The sequence below is a fragment of the Archocentrus centrarchus genome, chromosome 16 (assembly GCF_007364275.1).
Source record: "Archocentrus centrarchus isolate MPI-CPG fArcCen1 chromosome 16, fArcCen1, whole genome shotgun sequence".
In the NCBI taxonomy this organism is placed as follows: Eukaryota; Metazoa; Chordata; class Actinopteri; order Cichliformes; family Cichlidae; genus Archocentrus; species Archocentrus centrarchus.
Window position 1 is genome coordinate 18,306,276 of NC_044361.1, and position 25,598 is coordinate 18,331,873.

At 37.9% G+C, this 25,598-nt stretch overlaps 2 protein-coding genes across 4 annotated transcripts; one reads left to right on the forward strand and one right to left on the reverse strand.

Moving 5' to 3' along the window:
* Positions 1 to 1,132: 1,132 nt before the first annotated feature.
* LOC115794164 (protein tyrosine phosphatase type IVA 3) lies at positions 1,133 to 10,544 on the reverse strand. Of its 3 annotated transcripts, none has more exons than XM_030749491.1 (8): positions 10,112 to 10,544; positions 7,151 to 7,545; positions 4,378 to 4,506; positions 4,123 to 4,215; positions 3,900 to 4,030; positions 3,583 to 3,657; positions 2,438 to 2,555; positions 1,133 to 2,379 (listed from the first exon to the last, which is right to left on the reverse strand). In XM_030749491.1, exons 3-7 carry the CDS (start codon positions 4,471 to 4,473, stop codon positions 2,438 to 2,440), a joined length of 513 nt encoding a protein of 170 aa, XP_030605351.1. In that variant the 5' UTR covers positions 4,474 to 4,506; positions 7,151 to 7,545; positions 10,112 to 10,544; the 3' UTR covers positions 1,133 to 2,379. The 3 variants fall into 3 exon arrangements, with proteins under 3 accessions (XP_030605351.1, XP_030605350.1, XP_030605349.1); XM_030749490.1 differs by having other exon boundaries at positions 1,133 to 2,383; XM_030749489.1 differs by adding an exon at positions 9,630 to 10,022 and having other exon boundaries at positions 1,133 to 2,555; positions 10,112 to 10,541.
* A 9,405-nt stretch (positions 10,545 to 19,949) lies between these two features.
* Positions 19,950 to 23,827, forward strand: LOC115794792 (protein NDRG1-like). The gene is made up of 12 exons (XM_030750438.1): positions 19,950 to 20,099; positions 20,355 to 20,460; positions 20,788 to 20,908; positions 21,072 to 21,134; positions 21,238 to 21,298; positions 21,595 to 21,681; positions 21,898 to 21,954; positions 22,064 to 22,230; positions 22,382 to 22,481; positions 22,628 to 22,663; positions 22,761 to 22,812; positions 23,092 to 23,827. Exons 1-12 carry the CDS (start codon positions 20,052 to 20,054, stop codon positions 23,316 to 23,318), a joined length of 1,125 nt encoding a protein of 374 aa, XP_030606298.1. The 5' UTR covers positions 19,950 to 20,051; the 3' UTR covers positions 23,319 to 23,827.
* Positions 23,828 to 25,598: the final 1,771 nt, after the last annotated feature.

Sequence of the window (25,598 nt, forward strand, 5' to 3'; positions counted from 1 at the left end):
AGGACCGTACTACAGCTAAAGCAGTGCGTTTCGGCTAAAAACGTTTGTTACAGACTAATTACTCATTATTTATCCCCAAATTGTCAAAAATTAGTCTTTGGACGAAAACTGCGAGTCCGCTTAAGTTTCTTAGTAGTTTGTCAAAAACTTGACAATAAATAAATGAATATTATACCCCTACTAAGACTCCAGCTGGTGACCACAGCTCCTGAATTATGCTATAAGATGTCCCTCTTACAGAGCTTACAGAGTTAAAGATATGTTTTACCATTTCCGATTCATTAAGCACAGTCATAGTCAAAGTAGATGACCAGTGCAGATTAATTCATTCAGGAATTTAAGGAAAATTTGACACCCCCCCAAATTCTTTTTTTTTAATGATTATAATTTCTGTGGTTTTGGTTCTGTCTAATATGGTTTATTTCACTATCAGGAAGTAATTTAAATTGTTTAGGTTTAAACAGAAAACTTATTCACTTAAACATATTTGCTCCCCAGTCAAATAACAAACTCACACTGATCTTGTCATGGAGAGTAAGGGCTAAAGTTGCAAAATTATGGAAGCTTGTAACTCTAAAATTTAAAAAAAATGAAAAATAATTGCCAGAAAGAGTCAAGTTGAAATATGAGGTTATTAACTAAGCATTTTAATGTACTTCTAAATAATCTGAAATTTCAAAATACCTAATTTCCGATAGCAATTTTATTAATTTTTTTCCCAGAGGTGGTAAGAAGTTTCCATACAAAATATTTATAGATAGGCATTAAAGTGTGATTTGGCAGGTGTGGAAACCCTAAGGTCGGGTGTGGCGGTGCAGTGTGGGGAATAGAATCACTTATAAATAAGTGAAAATTTGCTTTTGTGAGGTCCAGATTTTTCTTCATTTTTTCTTCAGCTGGCCTTGTGCTGCTACTCCAATAGTTGCTGCTCTTTGAGGAGTTAGCCACCTGAACTTAACAAGACATAAGCAGATGTTTGACGAGGTGTATGGCTCATCAAAGCCATAAAGCTTTTTTGAATGGTAGAAACCAGTGAGTGAATCTAATCAGCTTTGTCACCTTAAATACAAATTGATGTCTGCTGCTTTTGATGTAATCTAGCATTGACCATGAACATCACACACCACATATATAGATAATGGCATGACATTTATTGAACAATGCAAAAAATTTACAGACAATACATTTACAGCTTGTTTTTTTTTTTTTTTACATAAAAAAGTGTCAGTGTCTAGAGACTGCCCCATACACCTACCCACACATACACACATACACACAGACACACACACACACACTCAAACAAATATACACACACATCATGTGAACATGAAAATAGTTGTAATTTGTTTAAAATGCTTTCAGGTAAAAATTGTAAATCAAAGAAACTTTTCCTTCACTACAGTTTCCTTACTTCAGTTTTACACCCTCTGCTTATTCAGTTATTTAGTTTTTCATAAATTGTAATTTGGCATATCAATTCAGGTTGAAGATTCTTTTAAAACAAAAACTCATGAGCATCCTAAGTTTTACATTAAAAAATGCATGCTCTTTCATCAGCAAAAATAGGTTTTTGTATGAATTGTTCAAAGCAGTTGCTTACATGCATCATTCAGGAAAAATACAAATGAAATAAACTCCACACCATTATGTATAAAGAAAACTTTAACCTAGACTAAATAGTGTAATAATGCACATGCAACATTTGTGCTCAGATGAGACTAATACCTCCACCTAATGTTGTTCAGTGTTTCAGGCTAAAGTTAGCCTTGGATTCAATCAGATTGGTTGGTGTGTGAAATTTTAGTCTCTCCAAATTGTTTAAAACACATTTTTAAGTTTTTTTTTTTAAAGCCAAATAAATCTTAAAGAAACACAAATCCACAGTTTGCAGTGTTACGTCCTGATAGTGTTGAAGTTTCATTGAAGTTGAAGCAGGCTTCAGGTGTTGAAATCCAGTCACACCAGAATTAGAAGTTCCACACCAGATCTGTACAGGTTTCTCCACGTGCACATACAGGGATTTATTTTTTGTGGAAAATTTGAATGTGACTCATGCACCTCATAGCAAAACTCCCCGCAAAATTATATTTTATTAAGCAACAGCAGTCATCTATATCATATTGGTTTTTTTTTTTTTATGATTTTCTCCCCTTCAACCATTTTTCAGTGTTTTTTTCACTGTAACTTACAGTATATGGTACAGCAAAAAAAAAAAAAAGATTAATAGACAAGAAATAATTACAAAATGAAAAATGTTTATAAGATTAAGTGTGTCCAATGAAGTCTCTGCTTTTAATATCTGTGACAATGACTCAAGCCTGTGTACTGTTGAATTCCTGAGAAATTTGTGTGTGTGTGTGTGTGTGTGTGTGTGTGTGTGTGTGTGTGTGTGTGTGTGTGTGTGTGTGTGTGTGTGTGTGTGTGTGTGTGTGTGTGTTCACATGATGCAACATTTGTTCTTGTGTGTGCGGGAGTCTTTGAAACGGAGCCTATGCTTAGATCGATATTTCTCCAGGTAGGTTAGCTGTTTGCTATTGATGGCTCCACGACGCTTCCTGAAACACAAACACAGTGGTATGAACTTTTAAAAGCTTTCAGAGTTTCATTAAATACTGAGTGATTGCAAACACCTTCCATTTCCTGTCCATTCAAGTATAAAATCCTTTTTCATCACATCACTTTGTCCATTTTCTCCTGTGTTGCATTTCTCCTCATATAATAGAAAAAGGGTGCTTAACCCTATGACCTAATTTTTTTAAAACAACTTATATTAAATCAGCACAGACTCCCATATAAAAATGCCCAACTTACAGTATTAAAAAGCATTTTTACAGCCTGGAACAAAAAACATTTTGGCTTCTATGAATAATTTCACCCTAATAACAACAAGCAGACTTTCTAAGTTTGGTATGTAGTAATCTACTGTATCGGAATGTTTATTTTAATTTAATTGAGAGTGTTTTGTGATGTTGAAATTCTTGTTGCAAATAAATATTGATGTTATCACAGCTGGCCAAATGGCACTTAGTGAAAGAGGGATTTATTTCTGACATCTTAAACTGTGGGTGGCGTGGTGGTTAGCACTGTTGCCCCATGGAAAGAAGGTCCTGGGTTCAAACCCACCATCTAGCTGTGACCTTTCTGTGTGGAGTTTGCATGTTCTACCTGTGTCTGTGTGGGTTTTGTCTGGGTACTCTGGATTACTACCACAGTCCAAAGACATGAAGTTAGTTCAATAAGAAAGGTCTGAAATCACGCATCTGCATTCTTCTGGTTAATTCCTATCTCTACTGGGATTTCCTTCAGCTTCGATGGGCCATCAGTGTCTAATCGCCAAAGAGCTACTTGTATTATCAAATCTTGTTCAGGTTCTCTCAATGATTTCTCCTTATTGAAATGCAGTTAGTGAGGTTAGGTTACTTGGTGATTCTAAATTGCCCATAGGTGTGAATGGTTGTCTCTCTGTGTTACCCCTGCATTGTACCCTCTTGCCCTATGGCAGCTGGGCTAGGCTCTACTCACAAATTGCTCCCTAGTCTTATAATTAATATAATACAGGATGCAATACATAAATGTACTTACTGTCTGATGAGTTGAATGGCATCTTCATACTTCATCCCACTTTCTATCAGAGCCAAAGCTACCAACACAGGAGCCCTGTGTGCACGTGTAAACACAAACGTCCATGTGTGATGCCATTGTGATTTTCATGTACAATGACTTCTGCTTATCTGTAATTTAGGAAATCTTCCATAATTTTAGTAACTTTTGGTAATTGCAAATCAAACATATGAGTTATTGTCCAGTGATGCTAACATGTAGAGGAGCTCTGGTATGTGTGCGCTCACATGCCTTCCTCTGTTTTTTTAAATTCAATTTCTACTTTAAATGTCTCCTACCTCCCTAGCCCAGCCACGCAGTGAACAGCCACACAGCTTCCGGGATCCTCCTGAAACTTCTTCTTCAGCAGATTCAACCAATCTTCAACCAGCTTACTAGGTGGTGGGGCTCCATCATCAAATGGCCAGTCCTAAAAGAGATGTCAAACTGGTTTTCTCTGTTCTGTATTTTGTCACAGGATGTGTAAATTTTAGCCTTAAAAGTGTGTGTTTGTGACCTTACCACCACCGTAATGCCATCTTTCTCAAGTCGTGTTTTGTCATAGGTGATGTCACAGACTCGGACCACTGTTGTCGCACCATATCGCTTCAAGTCCTGGAAGTAGCAACATGGGGAAAAGCTGTTTTTGGAAGTCACGATACACAAAGCTTTTATGACATCAAACAGGAAAACAAGCATGCAGGTAATATCCTGATTTTATAAAGCTTGTCACTGTATTGTTTTCTGTCATAAAGGACACACATGCACATTTCTCACCTCTATGAAGGAGCTGAGTGTGCCATCTGTTGGGTTGTGTGTAATAAGAAATCTCATGTTCTTGTGGCACAGTTCGACTGGAGCTGGACGGTTCATGTTGACCGGTGTGAGGAATTCTTGCAGTAACCCCTGTAAAAACCACAAGCCATCTTTTTCACATTTTGTTTTTTTAAGTACTAATTAAATAATCAAGGAATGACTGGTAATGTGATCATTAAAAACAAAAGCTAGTTGTGGGACCTTAGAGTTCTACATGGATGGAAATTACCTTGTTTAGATAAAATCAGAAACACCTGTACTGTCTACTCCCACAGATGCTTTCACTTTCCTGCTTAATTAGAGCTTCTTCTTTTTTTTGTGCATTATGTTCTTTTTTATGCTAGTGACAGTGTGATAGTATGTAAACATTAATGGCATCTCCCTTCAGCTAAGCTGCAATTAAAACTTTTGAAATACTAATAATCTCACTCACTCGACTTCTGGTTTTATTGGGGTAATCTGAAAAGAATGGGCCCATGTGGGATAAACTTTTTTTTATAATGCAATCAACAGAAGGTATTAACTCAGACCTGGGCATTGTATGGCCACATCTGGCCCTTTGGCTGTTCCTGATTAGGCAGTGGGAGGTCAATGGGAAATTAGGATTCAAATGCAATCGTCCAGTTTTTCCCATGTCAGCTACCAAACTCTCTTTCACTAGAGATTCCCCATCAGAGAATAACTTACAGTTTTTTTGTTTTTGTTTTACAATTTTATGGAAAATCATGATATGACTTTGTTCCTTTTATTTGAAAACTGCTTTTTTTTTTTTTTATTTCAATTTACATATGTATGTACATGTGTGCAAGGGAATACAGCTTCACTGCAAAAGCGTTGGAACGTAATCAGCTCACATTAAAAAAGAAAGACTGATGCAGATTGTAGAGTTTTTAAACGAGATGTGGACTTCTGAGTATTTATTTTCAGAAGTCAAAGGTAAAGTCATGTGCCTAGGTTGTGGAGAGCAGATTGCCATGTATAAGGATTACAGTTTAAATTGCCATTATGAGTCTAAACATGCAGAGAAAAACAAGCATTGTATAAATGCATGTATAAAACGACTTGACTGATGCAGAGCAGGAACGGTTGCGTTAAGCTTTGCTAACAAAGTTGCAAAAAGCAACAAAGAATTTTTTCTACCAAGATTTACACATCCAGGGATGGAGCAGTGAAGACTCAAGACCAGGGGTGGGCAATTCCAGGCCTCAAGGGCCGGTGTCCTGCAGGTTTTAGATGTGTCCCTGATCCAACACACCTGAATCAAATGGCTGAATTACCTCCTCAGTATGCAGTCAAGTTCTCCAGAGTCCTGCTAATGACTTCTATATGTGATTCAGATGTGTTGGCTCAGGAACACATCTAAAACATGCAGGACACCGGCCCTCGAGGCCTGGAGTTGCCCACCCCTGCTCAAGACAATCAAAGTGTCTGATGCTAATATGAGCTGAGAAATCATTTCAGCATGTGTCCCTCTCCTTGCTGTGGATGTGACTGTTCTTTACTTTTCCATTACAGACACTGAACCTGACTTCAGTGCACTTGTTCAAGCCCAAAAGACGCTCATTGAACAAGAAAAACAAACTGAAAAACTGCAGATGAAGTAATTAAACTGCAAGCCAAACAGCAATAGCACTTTGTATAAAGTTAAAAGTCCTCAAATGTTTGTAAAAACATACACATTTTGTTCACATTTGTTTTTGGGAATGTTGATTAAATAGTGATTGTAGCATCTACTCTCACCAGTAGTTTATAAAGAGATAAAATTAATATTCAGAAGAATTGAGTCCCAGTTTCTTTTGTGGCCCCTTGAAAAAGTAAATTGCCCACCCATATATTACAGCAATAGATATTGTTCCAGTTTTAGATTTCTGTCTGTTTTAGTTATCATTTAGGCTCTAGAGCTATCAGCAGACTATATAAATCCTTGATTGACCAATCAGAATCCATTCCAGCTTTTTACTGATAGTACTGGCTTCTCTATGAGTAAAATTAAAGGAAATATGCGAAATAAGTGATACTGTATCTGTGAAAATTAATGCATAGTGGTGGGGGTGATGGTCTAGAAGCCAGTGTAAAGGGTCATTTAAGCAGTTTAGCTCCATTAGCCCTCGAGTGTCCTCTACTACCACTGGCTAATGATTAATAGGATTAACAGGAAGTGAAATGGCTCTACTAGATCGGTTAGGGCTGTAATGTAAACAGTAAACAGTAAAAAAAAAAAAAGAAGTTCACACATGAATCTGCTCGCAATAAGGTTTGTAGATTTTCCTTTTTCTTTCAGAAGCCAGTTCAGGATTTTTGGAAAGAGATGTTTCTTTTTCATTTTCTTCTATTTTTCTTTTTATGTTTTTGACTCTTTCAGCACCACCAGGCAAGTGCCACCTGGTTCTGGTATATTCAAGTCAAGGTCGATATTTCTATAGCTGACAGCTCCAAAACGTGATGTGTAAGTAGCACTACGGGCAAGGGGAAGAAATGTGTGAATGTGATCTTAGGTGAAATTTAATGACACTGAAAACGGAGAAGGTCATTTATTTCTATGTAAGACCTGGAACATAAAAGCATCATTGTGAGTTAATTTTATTCTCCAGAAAAGGCAAAACATTTAATCTCATACTGACCAACCTAAATAAATTATTACTGAATCATATAACCAGTCAAATGCGGTTATATGAAATATTAATAAAGTGGAGTTGAAGTGTTGGTGCATTACTATAATTAGATCACTCCTCACCTTTAGCTCCAGCTGTTAGCAGCTATGTCTTCAGTTTATATTTGATCTCCAGGTGAGTCAGGACTTCTGTTTTCAGATATTTTCCCAGATCTGAGGTCCTGTTGTCTTGATTATTATTCCATCAGTTAACAGTCTCCTATAGTCCAGGAAGTTTCAGTGTGTCGGCTTTATCAGTCTCAGTCACTCTCTTTTTCCTTCTCTCTCCAGTTAGCTTTCAGTGTCGAGGTTCCACTTGTTACCCCATGAGCTGACAGGTTCAGAGGTCAAAGGCCATTCATCTTTTAGGGTTCATAGCCCTGGGACTACATGGTGCAGCATCATCCTAGATGGGTTTAAAAGTGTTGGGCGTGGCAGTAGTCACCACTTCGCCTCACAAACTCCATCAACCAGCGATTCTGAAGTACAAAATATATATTTAAAATAAAGATTAAAAAAGTCAGCCAGAGAAATGAAACTTGTCATAATCTTTTTAGTAATTTAGCATGGTTTTCACTGTTTTAGGCCCATATGATTCACATATCTTATGCTGCCAGCTATACTAATTACAGTCATCATTAACTGTGTAAAGGCTCACTGGAAATCTGCTTGGCTGCACAAATACGCACATAAACATACGGTAAATGCTCTTGTTTAAACCACATATACAGTATAATAATACAGATCTTCTGTCAGACAGAGGTGATAAAACACCTTTTGATCAGTAGTCGATGACACACTGAACAACAGACACACCCATTAAATACAGGATGTGTTTTTACGGTATATGATACACTGTAGATAAACATGAAGCTTAAGAATGAAAATGAATTAAAAATGTGGGAGTTAATGAGTGTAGTTGTAGCCGGCCTATTACTGAAGAAATATAGCAACTCTGGTGCCTGTAATATTTTCAAATTAATGTTAAATTAACAAGGCCAAACATATTCAAGGCCACTGATACCCTCAATAAACCTGTAATTCTCTTTTATTTGAAAAAACATACCCATAAGGATGTTCAATATAAACAATATGATAAAGATGTAGAGTTCCTTCGTGTATGTGACTGATGTACAATGATGACGACAATGCAGTGTGAGTGGAAAGCTGACCATATTTGGACATTATCAACAAATTAAAATAGGTTTGAAGAAAACTTTGAGAGGAAAGTCTATAAAGAAACGCTCTGGTTCATCTAGTCCAGGTTTTTTTTGTTTATGTGAAAGCAATATCTAGACAATGTTTAGCTGTCTCAGCGAAGATAAGGCGAGAGGAAAATGTTTTGTGAACCTGCTGAGCACTTGAAGTAACTTGTTTTGATTTATTCTGAACTTTAACCATCATACGGTTTTAGTTTAATATATTTTCAGGAAAATCTGCTCTGTTCAGCACACACAGTTACTGTAGGAACGCATGAAGGATGAGCACTGCTCCTTAATTATAATGCAGTTTCTCTAAAGTACATTTTATACATCACTCTTCTTAATGCATGATTCAAAACAAGGCATTGCATCATCTTAATAATATTCCTCATAAAAAAAAAAAAAAAGCATCCTCATAGTTGTCCAAACTTTAGTAAACAAACTACAAAGGAAAGTCCAGAGGTAATCTCTGGTCACCTTTTGGCCTCTGTTCTGAGACCACACACAGACACACACACACTCACATAATCACTCACAGACTCACAGGCTCACTCTTCCAGAAGAGTGTAGTCAATTCCAACTTGTTGACAATCTATATTTAGGAATTTATCCTGTGTCACCACTAATCGGGATAGAGGTCATTTCTTTTCCACTGAGCTGGTTAAAAATGAACATTCGCTTTACTTGAAGCCTCAAGTGACACAAGCACACCAAAATTACAACTGAGACACAGGATTAAAGCTCATTTGTAAAGCAGCGTAGCCGGCACTGACACAGACAAGCTGTGAATGCACAGAAACTTGTTCTAAAGCATCTGAACATAAATAAAAGGTCAACTCTTCACTCCTTCTGCTGCCATTTAGCTGCATCTAAAGCAGAGTGACTTGATATAAAAGCAACATACAAAAACAAAAAGGGCAGACATCAGATGGGATTCCAATTAAACCTGTGAAGCCAGTCACCACTTTTACTTTAGAGTGTTGTTTGGTTTATAAAAATAGGCATGTCTCCAGACTGGCTGCCTAGCTGTTTCCCTGTCACATGCTGGGTCAGGACCCAGAGAGGCTAAAATGGATCTCAGTATTATTTTAGAGCTGCTGTGTGGTTACTTTTTCACAAGGTCTGTAATGTAAAGATGAATGAAACACATTAAGGCTGTAGATTAACAGCAATAAGAAACTTGGTGGGCCTTAAATAAGAAGAATCCTACATTAGATTAACACATTCACATCTTCTGACTTCCAGTTATCACATGAAAAAGAGGTTTATTGCATCAGCGTCAATCATCTAAGTCACTCTGAAAAAGAAGCTAAATGCCTTAATTTTTCCTTTTTTTTCTGGAAACCTAATCTCTCTCTTACCTCAGAGGACAGCTTGTCTGTTGAACAGGGAAATCCACAGGGCTCTGACTGGCAGTTACACCAAAGTCCTGCAGAAGCAGCAGCAGCAGCAGCAGTCCTACAACAGTTTGAGCGCTGACATACAGCCAGCTGACTGCCTGTTATAGTAAACCCCTGTAGACTCTGAATACCTGCAGCTGTATTTTTAGCTCCATCTGTACTAGAGTGTGATTCTATGACACATCAGATTTTTGTGGGGACAACAGTATCCTCCTGTCTTCCTACTCTCAGCCTTTTCCAATACAGGTCTATGATTACCATCTGGCAGCAATATAGTGTGGATAAAAATGTTTATGTAGATTTTCTGTAATTCTCTGCATCACTTATCCACAAAGCAGGGCGTTGGTCTTCTGGCTGTGTGACAGCATGAGGAAATACTATATAATTATGCTATTTATATAGCAACAAAACAAATGCAATATTTGTTGAGTGTTTGTTCTTACCGCTTAGCTCTTCAATGCCATCTCCAATCACAGGCTAAACACCAGTTCTTCTGCCCTCTTGTCACGGTAAAGTCAGCCCTCTTTCAGTCTTTTTCTGCTACAAGATCTTGAAACACCTGGTAGTCAAGCAACAGAAGGTAAAGTCTTTCCTCAACAACCTGTAGCTCTGCCCCACTATAACACTAAACTCCCGTAACACCTCCCGTCCCTTCTGGCCTGTTCAGTGGCGACTGAATGTGCCAGCTCGTAGATCCACCCTAGTGTAACAGTGCAGCGTGTTGGGCTGGGGATCTGCTGTGAGCTGGTCTAATCAGGCTGAGCAGCCATCTGACCCTGACAGCCCTGTCACCAGCAGAATGCACTACAGTTAATGCTCTTAGAGCCAGAGGAGAAGAGCCTCACGCCCCCTCCTCCACGTCTTCCACTTCTTCATCCACTCTACTCCTTTCTGTCGCCACTCTTCCAGCAAGCACTGGGTTAGAGTCCTGCTCCTAACTTTTCTAAGGTGCTTATGATTATGTGGTTCAACCAGGGAAATCCATGGTCTCACATACAGTACTGAACAGAGAGAAAATATAAGAGGAGCAATGTTTTCATCTCACGCTCCTTGCATAAACTAAAACAATTGGTCCCCTGAACACTTGCTGCAGTGTCACGTCTGTCCGGATCTTTTCTTGTTTTCCCTCCTTCCCTCCATCTCTCCCTCCCCTTCTTGTCCCTGAACCATCTAAAAATAGACAGTCTTTTGAGCTGCCAGACAGATTGGCCAAGTCAACCTGTGGAGTCCCATTTGTAGAAATTAACTTTCTCTTTGAGTTTTAATAGAACCAGGATTGTTTTCTTGAACTCAGCTCATCACTGTTTGCCCAGTAAATTTAAAAAAAAAAAAGGGGAAAAAAAGGATCAGTGTCTCCACAAGGTGAAGAATATGAGTTCAGAGAGTCACAAGGTAGTCACAGGTCCAGACTTTTTGAAGCAGGACAAACTGGGGCCTCACCTCACTATCAATCACTTTGAGTGGTGGTTAACATGACTGTTCACCCACACAGAGAGCTTTAAAAACCACCACTTATTTGCTAAAATTAGCTAAAGCACCAATTGAACTGTTTCCAGTTCGTCACATTAAAATCGCAGTGTTCGTTATCGTGCTGGGAAAGACAGAGTGATTTTCTGGGTGTGAATCTTTGGAGCTATTTTTTGATGCATCAAGGTGACAAGTATTCATCTACTCTAACGTGGTACACTGTTATCTCACGTTTGATTTGCTTGTCTTTCTTATTCTTATTCCAGATAACACTGTAAAAATATCTACGTGTGATTATTAGAAGATCTCAGACAGTTCTTTTTGCCTGGTTGTTGTTAAACGAGGACTTCTGTTGCAAACAGCATCTATTCATTCATGTACACTGCTCAGGAAAAAATAAAAGGAACACTTTGAAAACACATCAGGCCTCAATGGGAAATACAATCATGCTGGATATCTGTACTGATTATGGACTGGGTAATGTGTTAGAAATGAAATGCCACATCCTTTGGCGGAAATGAAAATGATCAGCCTACAGAGGCCTGAATTTAAAGATACCCTGAAAATCAAAGTGAAAAAAAATGATGTGGCAAACTAGTCCATATCAAAATTTCATTGCAGCAACTCAAAATGGTACTCAGTAGTATTTATGGCTCCCTCATGCTTGTATGCATGCCTGACAATGTTGGGGCATGTTCTTGATGAGACGATGGATGGTGCCCTGGGGAATCTCCTCCCAGATCTGGACCAGAGTATCACTGAGCTCTTGGACAGTCTGAGGTGCAACCTGGCAGCACTGGATGGACCAAAACATAATGTCCCAGAAGTGTTTTATCGGATTTAGATCAGATGAGCATGGGGGCCAGTCAGTGGTATCAAATCCTTCATTCTCCAGGAACTCCCTGGGCACATGAGGCCATGCACCAGGAGGAACCTAGGACCCACTGCACCAGCATAGTGTCTGACAGTGGGTCCAAGGATTTCAACCTGGTACCTAATGGAATTCAGGGTGTCGTTGCCTAGCCTAGATGTCTATGTGTCCGTCCATGGATACTGACACCACCAAACCGGTCATGCTGAACAGTATTAAAAACAGCATAACATTCTCCACGGCTTCTACAGACCCTTTTACGTCTGTCACATGTATTCAGGGTGAACCTGCTCTCATTTGTGAAAAGCACAGATGACAGCGTTAATTTTCATCTGTGCTAATTCTGGCATTTTATGGCAAAAGCCAGTTGGGCTCCACGGTGCAGGACAGTGAGCACAGGGCCAACTGGAGGATGTCGGGCCTTCAGTCTAACCTCATGAAGTCTGTTTCTGATTATTTGCTCAGAGACATTTGCACCAGTGGCCTGTTGGAGGTCATTTTGTAAGGCTCTGGAAGTACACATCCTGTCCCTCCTTTCACAAAGGAGCAGATAATGCTGAAATTGCTTTATTGTTTTTGCAGGTTGTGTTATAAATACAAATAATTTGTGGAGAATTACTGTCATCCAGTGGCTTGAATCATTCTGACATGTTTTAAATGTACTCAAAAACACATTTAGTAAATTATGATGACTCCTTTGTACGTGTTTTTACATATAAGAGTCGCATTTAAATGCATCTTTACAAAGTTTCTGGAGTAATTATTTGGATCATTTGCCAGACAAGAAAGTTACAGTTAAGGTTGGGAATTTAAGAAAAATATTGATACTTGAGGATCTTGATTTATAAATTGTATTGACTCAAAAACACTATTTTCTCAAATTAATAGTATCCATACCTAGATATTATTATAGGCAAATGTTAAATCACATCCCAAGACTGAAGAAATAATGTATTGCTATGATTTTAGATGTTACAGAGTCTGTGATGAATGCAAATGCTCATCATAGTCTTTTTAATAAAAAAAAAAAACATTTTTTACTCCGATTTAAATCTATTTAGACCGTGATAGTTTCTCTAGATGATAATTATCTTTGACACTGTCTTTGTTTGAGTAAGTTGAGTAAGCCTCATCAGTCACACAATTCTTTCAAAATAAAGTGCAAATTTGCCATCACAGTCTATTCCATACAGAACAACTGTAAATTTTGTCCAGAATTCTCGTTTGTGAAATTTAGAGTCCCTTAAGTATGGATCCAGTCCCTTTCCACTGAAATTTATTTCATTCAGTTAATTTGGACTTCCATTTTTGCTACAAGTAAAATCGACCTGCGACAGACCACTTCTAACTGCTTCTCAAACCCATGTAGTCTTCCTCTGTCAGATCATCCTGTGTAAAAGTCAGCTCTGGAGGGACCATCTGTTTTGATCCTACAAACTTGAGCATGCAGGCATGAACATTGATGTAGTGGTTTCTGGAAATGTGAGCTGACACTCAGTAGGTCAATCCAGACAAGCTTGTGCTTTTTGAAGACCCCAAAGGACACTTTGAGCACTGGCTGCAGCCACACTCCTGGTTTCATTAAAGCACTGACCTGCAAAGACTTCAGCAGTGAATCCTTTCCCAAAGGTACGAGGAAGTAACGAGGAAGTATTCACGCCTTGTTTTAATAATAGAAACACTGCTGATGGTCATGATCATGGTATTTATAAATAACTATGCATCCATCCATCCAAGCTGGAGCCCATCCCAGCTGTCATAGGGCTGATAGTCTATCACAGTTGCAAAAATATGACTGGAGATAAGTTATTGTTTTGCTCATATCAAACCTTTAATTTCATATCTCATTAGTGTGTGTGTGTGTGTGTGTGTGTGTGTGTGTGTGTAGGTGTCTCTAGGCATTAGTGTAAATGAGCTTTTCAATTTAAAAGATGTGTTTATACAAATATATGCTACATATTTTTTGAAGTGGGATCTGTTGGGGGAATTGCTAAAATTGGAAATCAATTTACAAAAGTTTTTTAATAAATTATAGCCAATAAAATTGACCTATCCTGGGAGGTTTGCTTGAGTTAAAAGAAAAACAGTTTTGCGGTGATTGTGCATAAATAAGAAGTGTTGCTGTTTTTCTTAGTTTATTCCTCCCATACTTGCATAAATGTTGCTGTTGTATTATATCCTTCCTGGTAAGCCATTCTTGGAATTATGCAATGCCTTGTTTCTATTTAAACCTCTGATGGCCTCCACAGAGACGCTCTAATCTGGCTCAGGAGCTTCTAGTCTCACCCTGTTGTATTTATTGTTGTGTCTGGAGAAAACAAACATAGTTAAAATAAATAAGCCAACCTATTAAACACAATTATGGGGAATTTAAAAGCTTACTACCACTTCTGTGACAACTGTTATTGAACCACAATGCTGTTACAATACTACTGTGTTTATACAATATATTTACAGCTGTTAATTCCATTTATCAGCCCATGTATCTCTGCAAATTACTCAGAATGTAATCTTTCATAACCCACTTTCCCATTTTGTCTAGCTCTGAATCCTTCTTTCATAATGAATGCCTGAAGTGCGAGTGCAGGCGAGCTTACTCTGATTTACCATCTTCGTATATGCAATTACAAAGTGGGTCCCCTGCTCTGGAGCTGTTTGTAATTCTGTCTCTCAGCCACACCACTCATACCGCTGCTGTGTGAAATCGTATGTAATTCCCTAAGCAGCTACAAAGAAACTGGATATGAAAAGGAAGTGTAGTTCCTCCCATTAGTTGTAGCTCCTAAACTGTAATCAGTCCTTCCATATTTCACACATAATAAGTGTGTGTTAATGACTTCCAAATAGTGCAAAGTCACACCATGCCAGACTTTAGACTTTAAGAAACTCTTGATACAGCCTACTTATACTTTATAAGTACTGTAATACTTGTACTATTACTTCAGTTGTAACAAAATAATTTCCTCTTGCTTGGCCATTAAAATCCTACAATATAATCTTACAACGGATTTGTTAAAAAATAAATAAATTAAAAAGCAGGCATGGAAAGGGTAATGTGGGGTTTTGCACGTAAACATTCACACACACGTGCTGAGCACTCACACGCGCTCACGTACAAACAAAAAAAAACCCTCACACACATGCGCACACGCAGTCAAGTGTGTGGCAAGCGGCGGCAGCTGCTGTGTGTATAATTAGAGTGTTTTGAAAGCTGAGAGTCGGACAGTAAGACTTTCACCTGCGGACTGAACGGTTACCATGACAACCAATTATCAGCACGGTAAATAGGACCTTAATGTGCTTATGTGGCGTCTCTGCGTGGTAACCCTGGTGCCCTGAGGTGAAGCAGCTTCAAGAGGGGGGAAAGATGGAAAGTGTGGGGGGATACTTGTCGCTGAACAGCCACTTCACCATATGCTGAGATCTGTTTCCTTTCAAAACTCACTTTCCATCTCACCGTCTCTGCCGTCTGTGCTCGAGCAGGCACACCCACGCGAGATTATCAAAGCAAATAAAAATTCAAATTGCTTCGCCAAGCGTTTGAAAATATATTTAAAAGCAGGTGATGTGTGGAAATCACACAGGGGGGAAAAAAAAAGAGAGAGCATGCACCGAAACTAATAACGGGGTATTAAGAATGTCGTGTCAGAGGTTTATCAGGTGAAAAACAAAGAAAAGTGATTCTTACCTGCATCCAGAAAACTGTAACGGCGCTCCATCTAGTGGATTCTACAGGGAAACGTTACGAACACGCAGATTGTAGGGTGGATCGAGTGCAGCTTTTCTATTACCACAAAAAAGTTAGTGAATGAAAACAGGTTTCATTGCATTGATGATTCCTTTCCTTGTGCACTAAAAAATTTATAACTAATCACTTCTATGAGTACTTTCTGTTTTTCACAGTAAAGTGCAGTTTTGCTCCAGTGCCTGGTACAGCTGAAACACATGCTGTAAAGTTAATGCTTTGGCTCGCGTTTGCTGTAAAGCTGCCGAACCAATTCAACACAAATGCTAATACCTTAAAAAAAAACAACAAAAAAAAACAAGACAAGTCAACAAAAACATTTAATTTCAATTAATAATTTCATTTATTTGGCAATAGTAAAAATTTGTAAAAAAAAAAAAGAAAAAAGAAAAAATACATTGTGTAAAACTTGAACAGCAATTGCAAATGGCTAGAAATATTTAATTATATTTCATTTTATTTTACATTTCAAACATTTCAAAACTATTCTTTTAAAAAGCAACTGCAAACTGCAATAATAACACTGGAGGCTACAACCACATATCAATACCCTAACAAGAAGCACTCCAAGAGCATAAACCTCCACCAAGGCAGCTCACTCTTGGGCAGTATGAATAGCATTGTATTTTTTTTACATATTCATTTTGCTTTCTTTGTTCTTTTTAAACATACGTTAAGAAAATGTTTACTTTGATTGCACAAACTTTATTTTGGAGTAGGTAATGGATAATAGGTATTGATTCATAAATAACTGGACATCAATAACTTGAGCTTATTATATAATATTATATTGCAGTATGTTTCTAACTAACAATGGCAGCTCATTTTCTTTCTCTTGACAATATTTTCTTTAAAGCTATAACACATTTTGAGTTCAACTTGAAAGAAAAGCAGATGTGAAATATAAAAGTGAGGTCAGAGGTCAAATGTGGCATGATATTTGGATGCAAACTAAAATGTGATATTTAGATCCCCCACATACTAGTATCATTTCCTACACTTTTCAAGCTATCATGTTTACAGACAGAACAACACACATAAACGCACACATACTACCAAAAACATAACTGGTTATAAAGGTTATAAACCGTTTATGAAAGCACAGTCATTCACCTACTCACTCAGTCAGCTGGGCATTGTGTCTCAGCTGTACACTGCCTACCACCCTGCACATTCTTAACTTTGAGTTTATTAATTAGTTAATTAGTTTACATTTTGCAGTAGTTTCATCCAACTACAGTCATTCAATTACACCCCCCCACACACACACACCCTTTTGAGTAGTTAACTGCTAAAACATTTAAATTTTATCTTTGCTCCTTTACTGTCATTGACTTTGTTTGACAAGCACTGTTCCCCAATGGTTAATATACACACTTTATTTATTTATTTCGGCCATTATTAACATTTTTTTTTCTTTTAAGCCTGTCACATGTGGCATTTTTCGCAATCGGAATGATGATCCGAATGCACTGATGTACCAAACATATTTGCTTTACAAGAACAGCTCTATAAGTTTTCTATAGGCTATTCTTGTTAATGTTTGTGTTTTTATTTATTTATTTACTTTATTTAGTTATTTAGTTATCTGACAGGCAACAAGGAAGGGGCAAGAACAAGGGGGGGGGGCAAAGGGAAGAAAGGGGAAAAAAAGAATCAAAAAAAAGTAGATATACATACACTCACACATCCATACACACACACACATGCACATACATGCACATACATACACATTTTTTTAATGGCAAAGGGAAGAAGACAAACTGTTGCCCCTATTTCCCAGTTTCCTTGCAAAATATGAGTCATGGTTGGCTGAAGACTTTTGCACAGTACTGTATTTATCACCTGATCTTAGTGAACTACACACGACCTTAATTCCTCAGCTTGTCCATCACTCTTGCAGCCTGCTCTATGAAAAGTGCTAAACAATGCATTAGGCCAATGAACTGCCCTTGTTATATTACTATTACTACCATTGTCATACTGCTGCTGCCTAATGAAACAACTTACCGATAAAGGTAAAATTATGTATATAATATTCTTTATTAAAAGTTTTTTTCATTAGGAGTTATTCTTGATACTTTTTTATGCATAAAAGTCATAACCTGCAAAGGTAAGTAATAACAAAACTGGACTCAACTCTTCTTTCTAAAATCTGTTATGACTGAATCAGGGGGGGTTAATTAATATTGCGCTGGCCCTGTAATATGAACAGGAAAAATACAAGAAAACCCCTTGTCCATTGCTACTGCTTTATTAAATATTACTGAAGTCAAACCTCTGCATACAATAAGTGACAAACTTGTGAAGCTGTGAATAAATGAAATAATTTTGATCACAACGGTTTCCTGAATATGGGACAGTGACCAGTGGTGAAATAGGCTAGTAGGGCAGAGCTTAGTCAGGGTTCACATTTTGATATTACGCCTTCACAGTGACACGAAGCTGGGTAATTCCCATCTGCTGCCTTCTACTCTTCAGTCACTACTAAATGGATTAAATCTCCTGTGAACGCAGCTCTCATCTGGCTCTGTGTGTGTATGGTTAAAACAGTGGTGGCAATATATCTTAAAGAAGGCAGTCACGGTGCAGTCTGTTCTGCTTCCGTTCAGCCAGCTGTTACTGTCTGCAAAGTATTCCAGGTACCACTCTGCAGTTCCCCCATTGCATGTTTAAGATTTATCAGCTTAAACATGTGATGTGGTGCACGTCCTCAGAATGATATTTTTTTAAAATAAAGCTCTTCTAAAGTCTCATTTGTAGTCATGATTCAGTGGTTTGCTCAGGAATATATGTCTAAGATCATAGGAGTCATCATTTACCCACAATTATTTTCTACAGCTATTCCAATCCAGAAACCTTTGACTTTTTTGCCATGATGAGAATTTTTAATGCATCTATTTTTTTCTTGATCATTAGATAGCCTAAAAACTTCAGCCAGAAACCCCTCAAAGCACCCAAACAGAGAAAAAAGATGTATTTAACACATATTTAATATGCTAATTTATAAATTGTCGCTTCAGTAATGTACGGTTCACACTACAGGCAGTGTTAATAAGTAAATATTTTCTTTTAAGAATAATGAAATTTGCCCTCACAGTCCTGAAAAACATAGAGTCTGATTTTAAGCAGATATTTTAAATTTGTTGCTGCTTTTGCAAAAGCACAAATTTGATATGTAAACCTGGATGCAGATATTCATGGAATTTAAAATTTATTTACTCCTCTGCTATCACGTTTATCTTCTGAAGGATCACATCTCATTTTATCCTTATCTTTGGTTAACACATTTACCAAAGAAGCAAAAGATCCCAATCAACCGTGGGGAGCTACCTGTTCTGGCACTCCCTTGTGAATAAGGGAGCAGTCAAAAGTAAGTCTCTCAAAGTGCTTTAAAGCCACATTGAGATGAAACTAAAAGGTACTGCTCCCAGATGAACCCTTGCAGTGACTTTTGGCTATCAAAAATGTTTCAAGGTTAGCATGGATTAACCTGGTATAGCACATTTGTTGGATGTTTTTATTGAGAGGATGAAGTTATAGGCCACTGGAGATCATTTCAGCTGCAGTTCTTTGCAAGACCTACATGATATGCTGGGTTTAGAGCAGCTATCCACATTAAATTATAATACCCTACATTAACAGAAGGGTCAAGCTTAGTGACAGAGAGCAGACTGCTTTCCTGTGAGGAACAGATGGCTCACTGAGATTAAACAGCTGACCTGCTCGGCTCATGTCTGAAGGTGCTGTGATTCCACTGATACTCACAACATTTTATTTTATTATTATTTTCAGTTCAGTCTATCAGACTTCCTACAGGTCAGATTTAAGAGTGATTTCATCACATTTCCCTTGTCATTGTATAGGAAGAAGAACACACAGAACACACAGAACACACAAAAACAAACATAACTCAAGTAATCTTGAAAATGATATGAATAACTGTAACTTGCTTGTATTTAATATTTTTGAGTGTGATGCAATGACACTTCAAGATAAAGCTTTGTTTTTGCAGTATAAATGTTATGGATAATTCCCTGTACAAATCCCGTGCTGGTTCTGTGGGAATACAGCAGCCTGAGGTCAGATTAAAAAAGAAAGGTCCACATGGTCACGTGTGAACCAGGTTGGGGTTAGGGCTTAAAAACAGATCAGAGTCAGAGGATATAAAAACCAGCTCAAACACATAGTCTGTCACACACACAAAGAGCTGACGATAGGACTATCCAGATACACTAATTAGGAAAAAAACTTTATTCAATTCAAAGAGTTTAAAGGAAGTTCCTCTGCAACAGCAGCCATGGTTCTGGAGAACGACTGTGACTCTGTCTTCAACCCCCAAATCACTGTGAGTATCACAGAAAAATTAGGTTAACCTTAGTGTCCTGAGACCCTCTGTGCTCATATGGGGACGTTATATTTTGCTTTACATTTTGCACATTATACTTCATTCTGCTCATTCTGCGCATGCCAAACAGGAGCCTCAGGTCTTAGGAGGTTAAGGGTGTATCCATTGTGACTGCAGTGCAAACTGTAATGAGTGATGACAAATAAAATAGGTCAAGCAAACTGTATCTCTGAAATATCTGAATCTTTGTTTCAGGAGGAGCATGTAGAGACTCAGTACGGGAACCTCCACTGTATCATGAGCGGGACACCAAAGGCAAATCACCCTGTCATCCTGACCTTTCATGATGTTGGACTTAACTGTAAGTACCAGCTCTTAGCCCCAACAGTGCAGTATTTGTCATCATTACATCCTCTAAACAACTATAATATACCTGAATACAAGTGGACAGAGATAAATAAAAGTGGAAATCAATGGAGCAAAAAGCTGAAGTTGTTTAAATACTATGATATCCAAATCCAAACGAATCTATTTTCATATCTGGAACACATCGTATTGACTTTATCATGCAATTTCACACCTTCTAAATTGTCTAAAAACAGTTCATTTGTTTTCTTATGCTTTCTTATATTATGTTTCACATTCTCACTGCTCAAGAGTGCCATTTCTTTGTGTTTTCTTGCCGCAGACAAGTCCTGTTTTGAGAGCCTGTTTAATCATCAGGACATGCAGGAAATCAACAGACATTTTCCTGTTTGTCACATTGAAGCACCAGGACAACATGAGGCAGCCAAAACTCTGCCTGCTGCGTCAGTAGATGATCTTTGTTACTCATTTTTCACAGCACACTTTCATTGTGTGCATTTTAACAATTAATGTTGGAATTATAAAATGATTTGATATGAGTTCTATAAGCTGTATAGTCACAGAGTTTGTGCACGCTAAAGGCAAATTTGACTTTTGACCCCTCAGTTACACCTATCCTTCCATGGATCAGCTGTCTGAAGCGCTGGCCTCTGTCCTCAAACATTTTGGGTAAGACAGACTTGAAACTCCTCAGAGTTACCAAACAGCTTCACTTGGAATTTCCTCTCAGTTAAATCTGGACCAAATTCATCTTTGGCTGTGTATTCTGCAGGTTTCGTAGTATAATTGGTCTGGGAGTGGGAGCAGGAGCATACATCTTGGCTAGATTTGCTGTGAGTTTGAATTTTTTCTCTAAATTCCATTCAACACTAAAGCCGGTTTTATGCATAGTATATCATTTTGTGTAGCTAGAAAACAAAACTAATTTCAGAGCAGATCTTCCGGGTTTCCTCTCTATTTAGATGGGAATAGGGATGTTGCCAGAGGTACTGAGCAGATCTTTGCTTTTCAAGTGAATTTACAGAGATACAATTAGACATGTCTTATCTCAGAAATGCGGTTAGGTCTGTAAATGATTTTGTGGATGCTTTAGACTAACAGATTTCTAATCTTTTCACTGTGTGTACAGCTGAATCACCCTGATTTGGTGGATGGATTGGTTCTGATCAATATCAACCCCAATGCTAAGGGCCTAATGGACACTTTTACAAACAAGGTAGACAGCATGTAGCATGTATGCATATATAGATGGGTACAACCTCCTTTAATGTTGGCTGTTAAATTTGATCAATTGCCATGGGAGTGTTAATGATACCGGTATTTTTTTTTTCACTGTTCCCATTCTCCATTGTTATTAAACACCCCTAATGTCAGTGCATTAAAGGCTATTAAATGAAGGTAGATTAACCTGGTGAAACTCTGTTTGTTATAGATCACTGAATGGACCCAAACCCTACCAGATGCAGTCATTGCCAACTTGTTTGGAAAGGTAAGTTTTCAAGCCTTCTCTAAAGTGACTAATTTCAGTTAGCATAGCAAGAAAAACTGAAACATGCATCTTAAAGTTAAGCAGCATGGTATATGTGTCCTACTTATAGGATGAGATCCAGACCAATCATGACCTCATCGCTACATACCGTCATCTCATCACAACAACGATGAACCAGTCCAATGTCAGTCAGTTCTTCCGCTCCTACAACCATCGCAATGCTCTAGAGGTGGAAAGACCCATTCCTGGAGGAAACATCAACGTCAGGACTCTCAAGTTAGTAAAACCATTCATGTTGATACAGAATCTTTCACTTATTTAATGACCCTTCTCCCAAATCAGTTTTTTTAATGCCCTGATTGCAGCAGGCCAAGTAAATGCCTGCCATGTGTTTAGCCTCTCTGACTCTTTAATCTCCCTTTTGTAGGTGCGCCGCTCTGCTAATTGTTGGCGATAATTCTCCAGCTGTGGATGTTGTGGTGGACTGCAACTCTAAACTCAACCCCACCACAACCACACTGCTTAAGGTAACCAGATGACTGGTTGATTCAAAAATAAAGACACATGCAATATTTGATGTATTACAACTATTTCATATAAAACTGCGATGCTGATAAGGACACAGCCTTAGACTGAATCCTACACATTTCTTTTTCTTTCTTTCCTCCTCTAGATGGCGGACTGTGGAGGACTTCCTCAGGTGAATCAGGTGTGAAAACATGTTTTACTGGCTACTCTGACAGTAACGTAAATTCTCTACTCCTGTTTTATTACCCATGATTTAATACTTATCTCTCTTTCCACAGCCAGCCAAAGTGATTGAAGCCTTCAAATATTTCATCCAGGGCATGGGATACTGTAAGTGGATATAACTAAACTCGAAACTATATCTCTAAATTCCAGCCATTAATGATCACAGTATTTAATTCAGTGTCTTGATTCTCTGCTGGTGACACTCTTAATTACATGAAGTCATTATTTTTCAAAGCAATATTCTGAAATAGCAGTAATTTATATAAAATACCTGAAATCAAACTTCATTAACAAGATGTACTGCAAAATGTGGGGGGAACAAAAAGAGACCATTGAATGGCTGATGCAGTGTAGTAAAATGACTCTGTTCTCATTTCTCTACAGTGTCCAGTGCCAGTATGACCAGACTTCGCTCACGGACGACGTCCAGTTCAAGCCTTATGTCCTTGGACGGCCCTCGAAGTCGTGCACACACCAATGAGTTGCAACGTGGCCAAATACATTCACGCGGCAATGAGGAGAAGCGTGTGCGCTCGCACACCGATGTCTCCATGGATAGCATTTCCAGTATGAACCAGAGTGTCTCAAAGGCCACTGAAGTGGCGTGCTAGAGCACAGGCTCCTCTAAGCTCCATGCACTTTATACAAATTATACCTCATTATATGTAGCCAGGTGTATCATACAGTCATCTTTACTTTCCCATCTCTACCCATCTTCATCCAATTATGCCCTTTCATCTGCACTATCTCTGCTTGAAAGGCCACAAGATATGCTTCTATGTGACTTTCCTCCATCCCTCCATTCCCCCTCGAATTTCCACTCTGTATGTCCTTATCCCTTCACTACTCTGCATTCTTTCTAGTCACTACTACTTCATCTTCTCCAAAGCCTCCTCCTCTGTATATTGCAGTTTACCTTTACCTTTTTTCACTTGGTCTCTATTCCTGTCCTTTTCTTCCCTCTGTCACTGACCTTTTAACAGAGATTATACTGCAAACATCCTTGTTTACTATTTATTATAAGATACAGTACATGAGAAAATCATGTAATCTGAAATGCATTCATTGAAATTTTAAGTATATTCACTGTAGAGATTGTAATAAAGATGTAAAATATGGATTTTCTGGTACAGCAATTGCATGTTTATAACCAGGTATGTATATTGATTGTATGCAACTATGACAGCAGTGCATTGTTAACTGCAAGAAAGTGCTATGGATATACACTGTAGTTCACACAGTGTTTCCTTTTGGATTATCTGTGTAAAATAAAGTTACAGTAGGAGTTTCACATTCAGGTGAAATATTAAAGCATTTCATTTAAATGGCTCTTGTGTTGTCAGTGAGCATTTTTTTAAATGTAGGCACACTACAAAATATTAGATTTAAATAACTAAATACAAAAACTTCCATAAGTAGAGCCAGATAATAAGAATGAACACAATTTCTGATGGAATATTATATACTGTTGACCAATTATTTCAAGAATCACTATTTATAGGACCACTTGCATTTCAGGGCAACTCTTGATAGATTTTACTGTAATCTTGTTTACAGATCTTGGATAGGACTGTGAGAAAAAAATGCAGCTTGAAATCTGATTAATCGTGCTGGTTGAATGCGAAGATCACAACATGGTAAAAGCTCAGAGTCTGGAGACAGAAAGAAGTGAGCTTAGCTACTATCAGTGTAACACAGCTGAATTGCAAATAGTTTAAGTTCAAGTTGCATAGCAGGTTTTGACAAGTACTTTGACAATATTTATTTTTTTTAATTCTTTATTTAAAATCAAAAAATCTGACAATATTGTTAAAATACAATTCTCAGTAACTAAACTGCTCTTCTTAGATACAAGAAAGACACTGGGGAAAAGTGAGATATTTCAAATTTAATGTGTTATAAAACATGAACCTAAATACAGGCTAAGGGACTGTAAATGCTGAGTGTCAGTCTATAAGAGCTTTAATGCCAAATCTTGCTCATCAACATTTCTTTTGTGTCATTTCTGTGATTCAGTGATAAGATGCTTATAAGACTGTAATGAATCCTAAAAAATTAGAATAATTTTCAAGCTCATATAGTACTTCTCCAAATTTACCACTAGATGGAAGCCTGTACCTCCTCACTTACTCTGATCTAATAAGCAGTCAGGCACCACTCAGGAAAACACTCAGTCCTAACAGATTGCATTGTCTAAAAGAGCTGCATGCAAATCAGTCACATAGAGACCAGCTCATCCACCACATACTAGGGTTTTAACATCACTCTTCTCCCACAGTGTTTTTTTTTTTTTTCATTTGTTTTTTTTTTTTTTTTAAATATCACTCTTTGTTCTCTCCCAGAGGGCTGGATTAAATTGTACTGTATGAAAACTCTGCCCACATTCTCTGACATTACACACTCATATGCCATTCATTCATTTGTTCAATTTTGGGTGACAATTTTGAGCTATTTTTTTTTAATCATTTAAAAAAGAAATAATGTGCCAAGGAAAAATAGCAGGTCAAAAGAGAATAAAAGAGGAAAATAAAGCTGGAAGATAGTGATACAATTTTAAACCCTTAAATGTGACTCTCTCTAACTGACTTCTGCAATGTAAATATGTTAGTCTAAACTTAATATTTTGCCCCAGTAAATGCCAAGGTGTGTGACGTGCAAATGTGGGCTGCACTGCTGGCCCATCATACACCACGTAATCATGACATTGTGAGTTAATCCAAGTGTCACCATCCCTCGCATCATAATTTGCATCGCGCGTGTGGATAAAAATAATCTCTGAATTGAGAATGTGTCTGCATGAATGCGTGTTTGCATGGGCATAAGCTGGCTGCATGCATGAATGTAGTAGATATGTAGGTGGGACTGTGTGTGGGGGTTGTGAGTAGATGGAT

Coding starts and splice junctions, on each gene's coding strand:
- LOC115794164 (XM_030749491.1), bottom strand. CDS start 4,473: ATGAACCGTCCAGCTCCAGTCGAACTGTGCCACAAGAACATGAGATTT. Junction 4,031..4,122: donor AAGATGGCATTACGGTGGTG/GTAAGGTCACAA, acceptor CATCTCTTTTAG/GACTGGCCATTTGATGATGG. Junction 3,658..3,899: donor TGCGTGGCTGGGCTAGGGAG/GTAGGAGACATT, acceptor ACGTGCACACAG/GGCTCCTGTGTTGGTAGCTT.
- LOC115794792 (XM_030750438.1), top strand. CDS start 20,052: ATGGTTCTGGAGAACGACTGTGACTCTGTCTTCAACCCCCAAATCACT. Junction 21,682..21,897: donor TGGACACTTTTACAAACAAG/GTAGACAGCATG, acceptor TGTTTGTTATAG/ATCACTGAATGGACCCAAAC. Junction 22,482..22,627: donor CCACAACCACACTGCTTAAG/GTAACCAGATGA, acceptor TTCCTCCTCTAG/ATGGCGGACTGTGGAGGACT.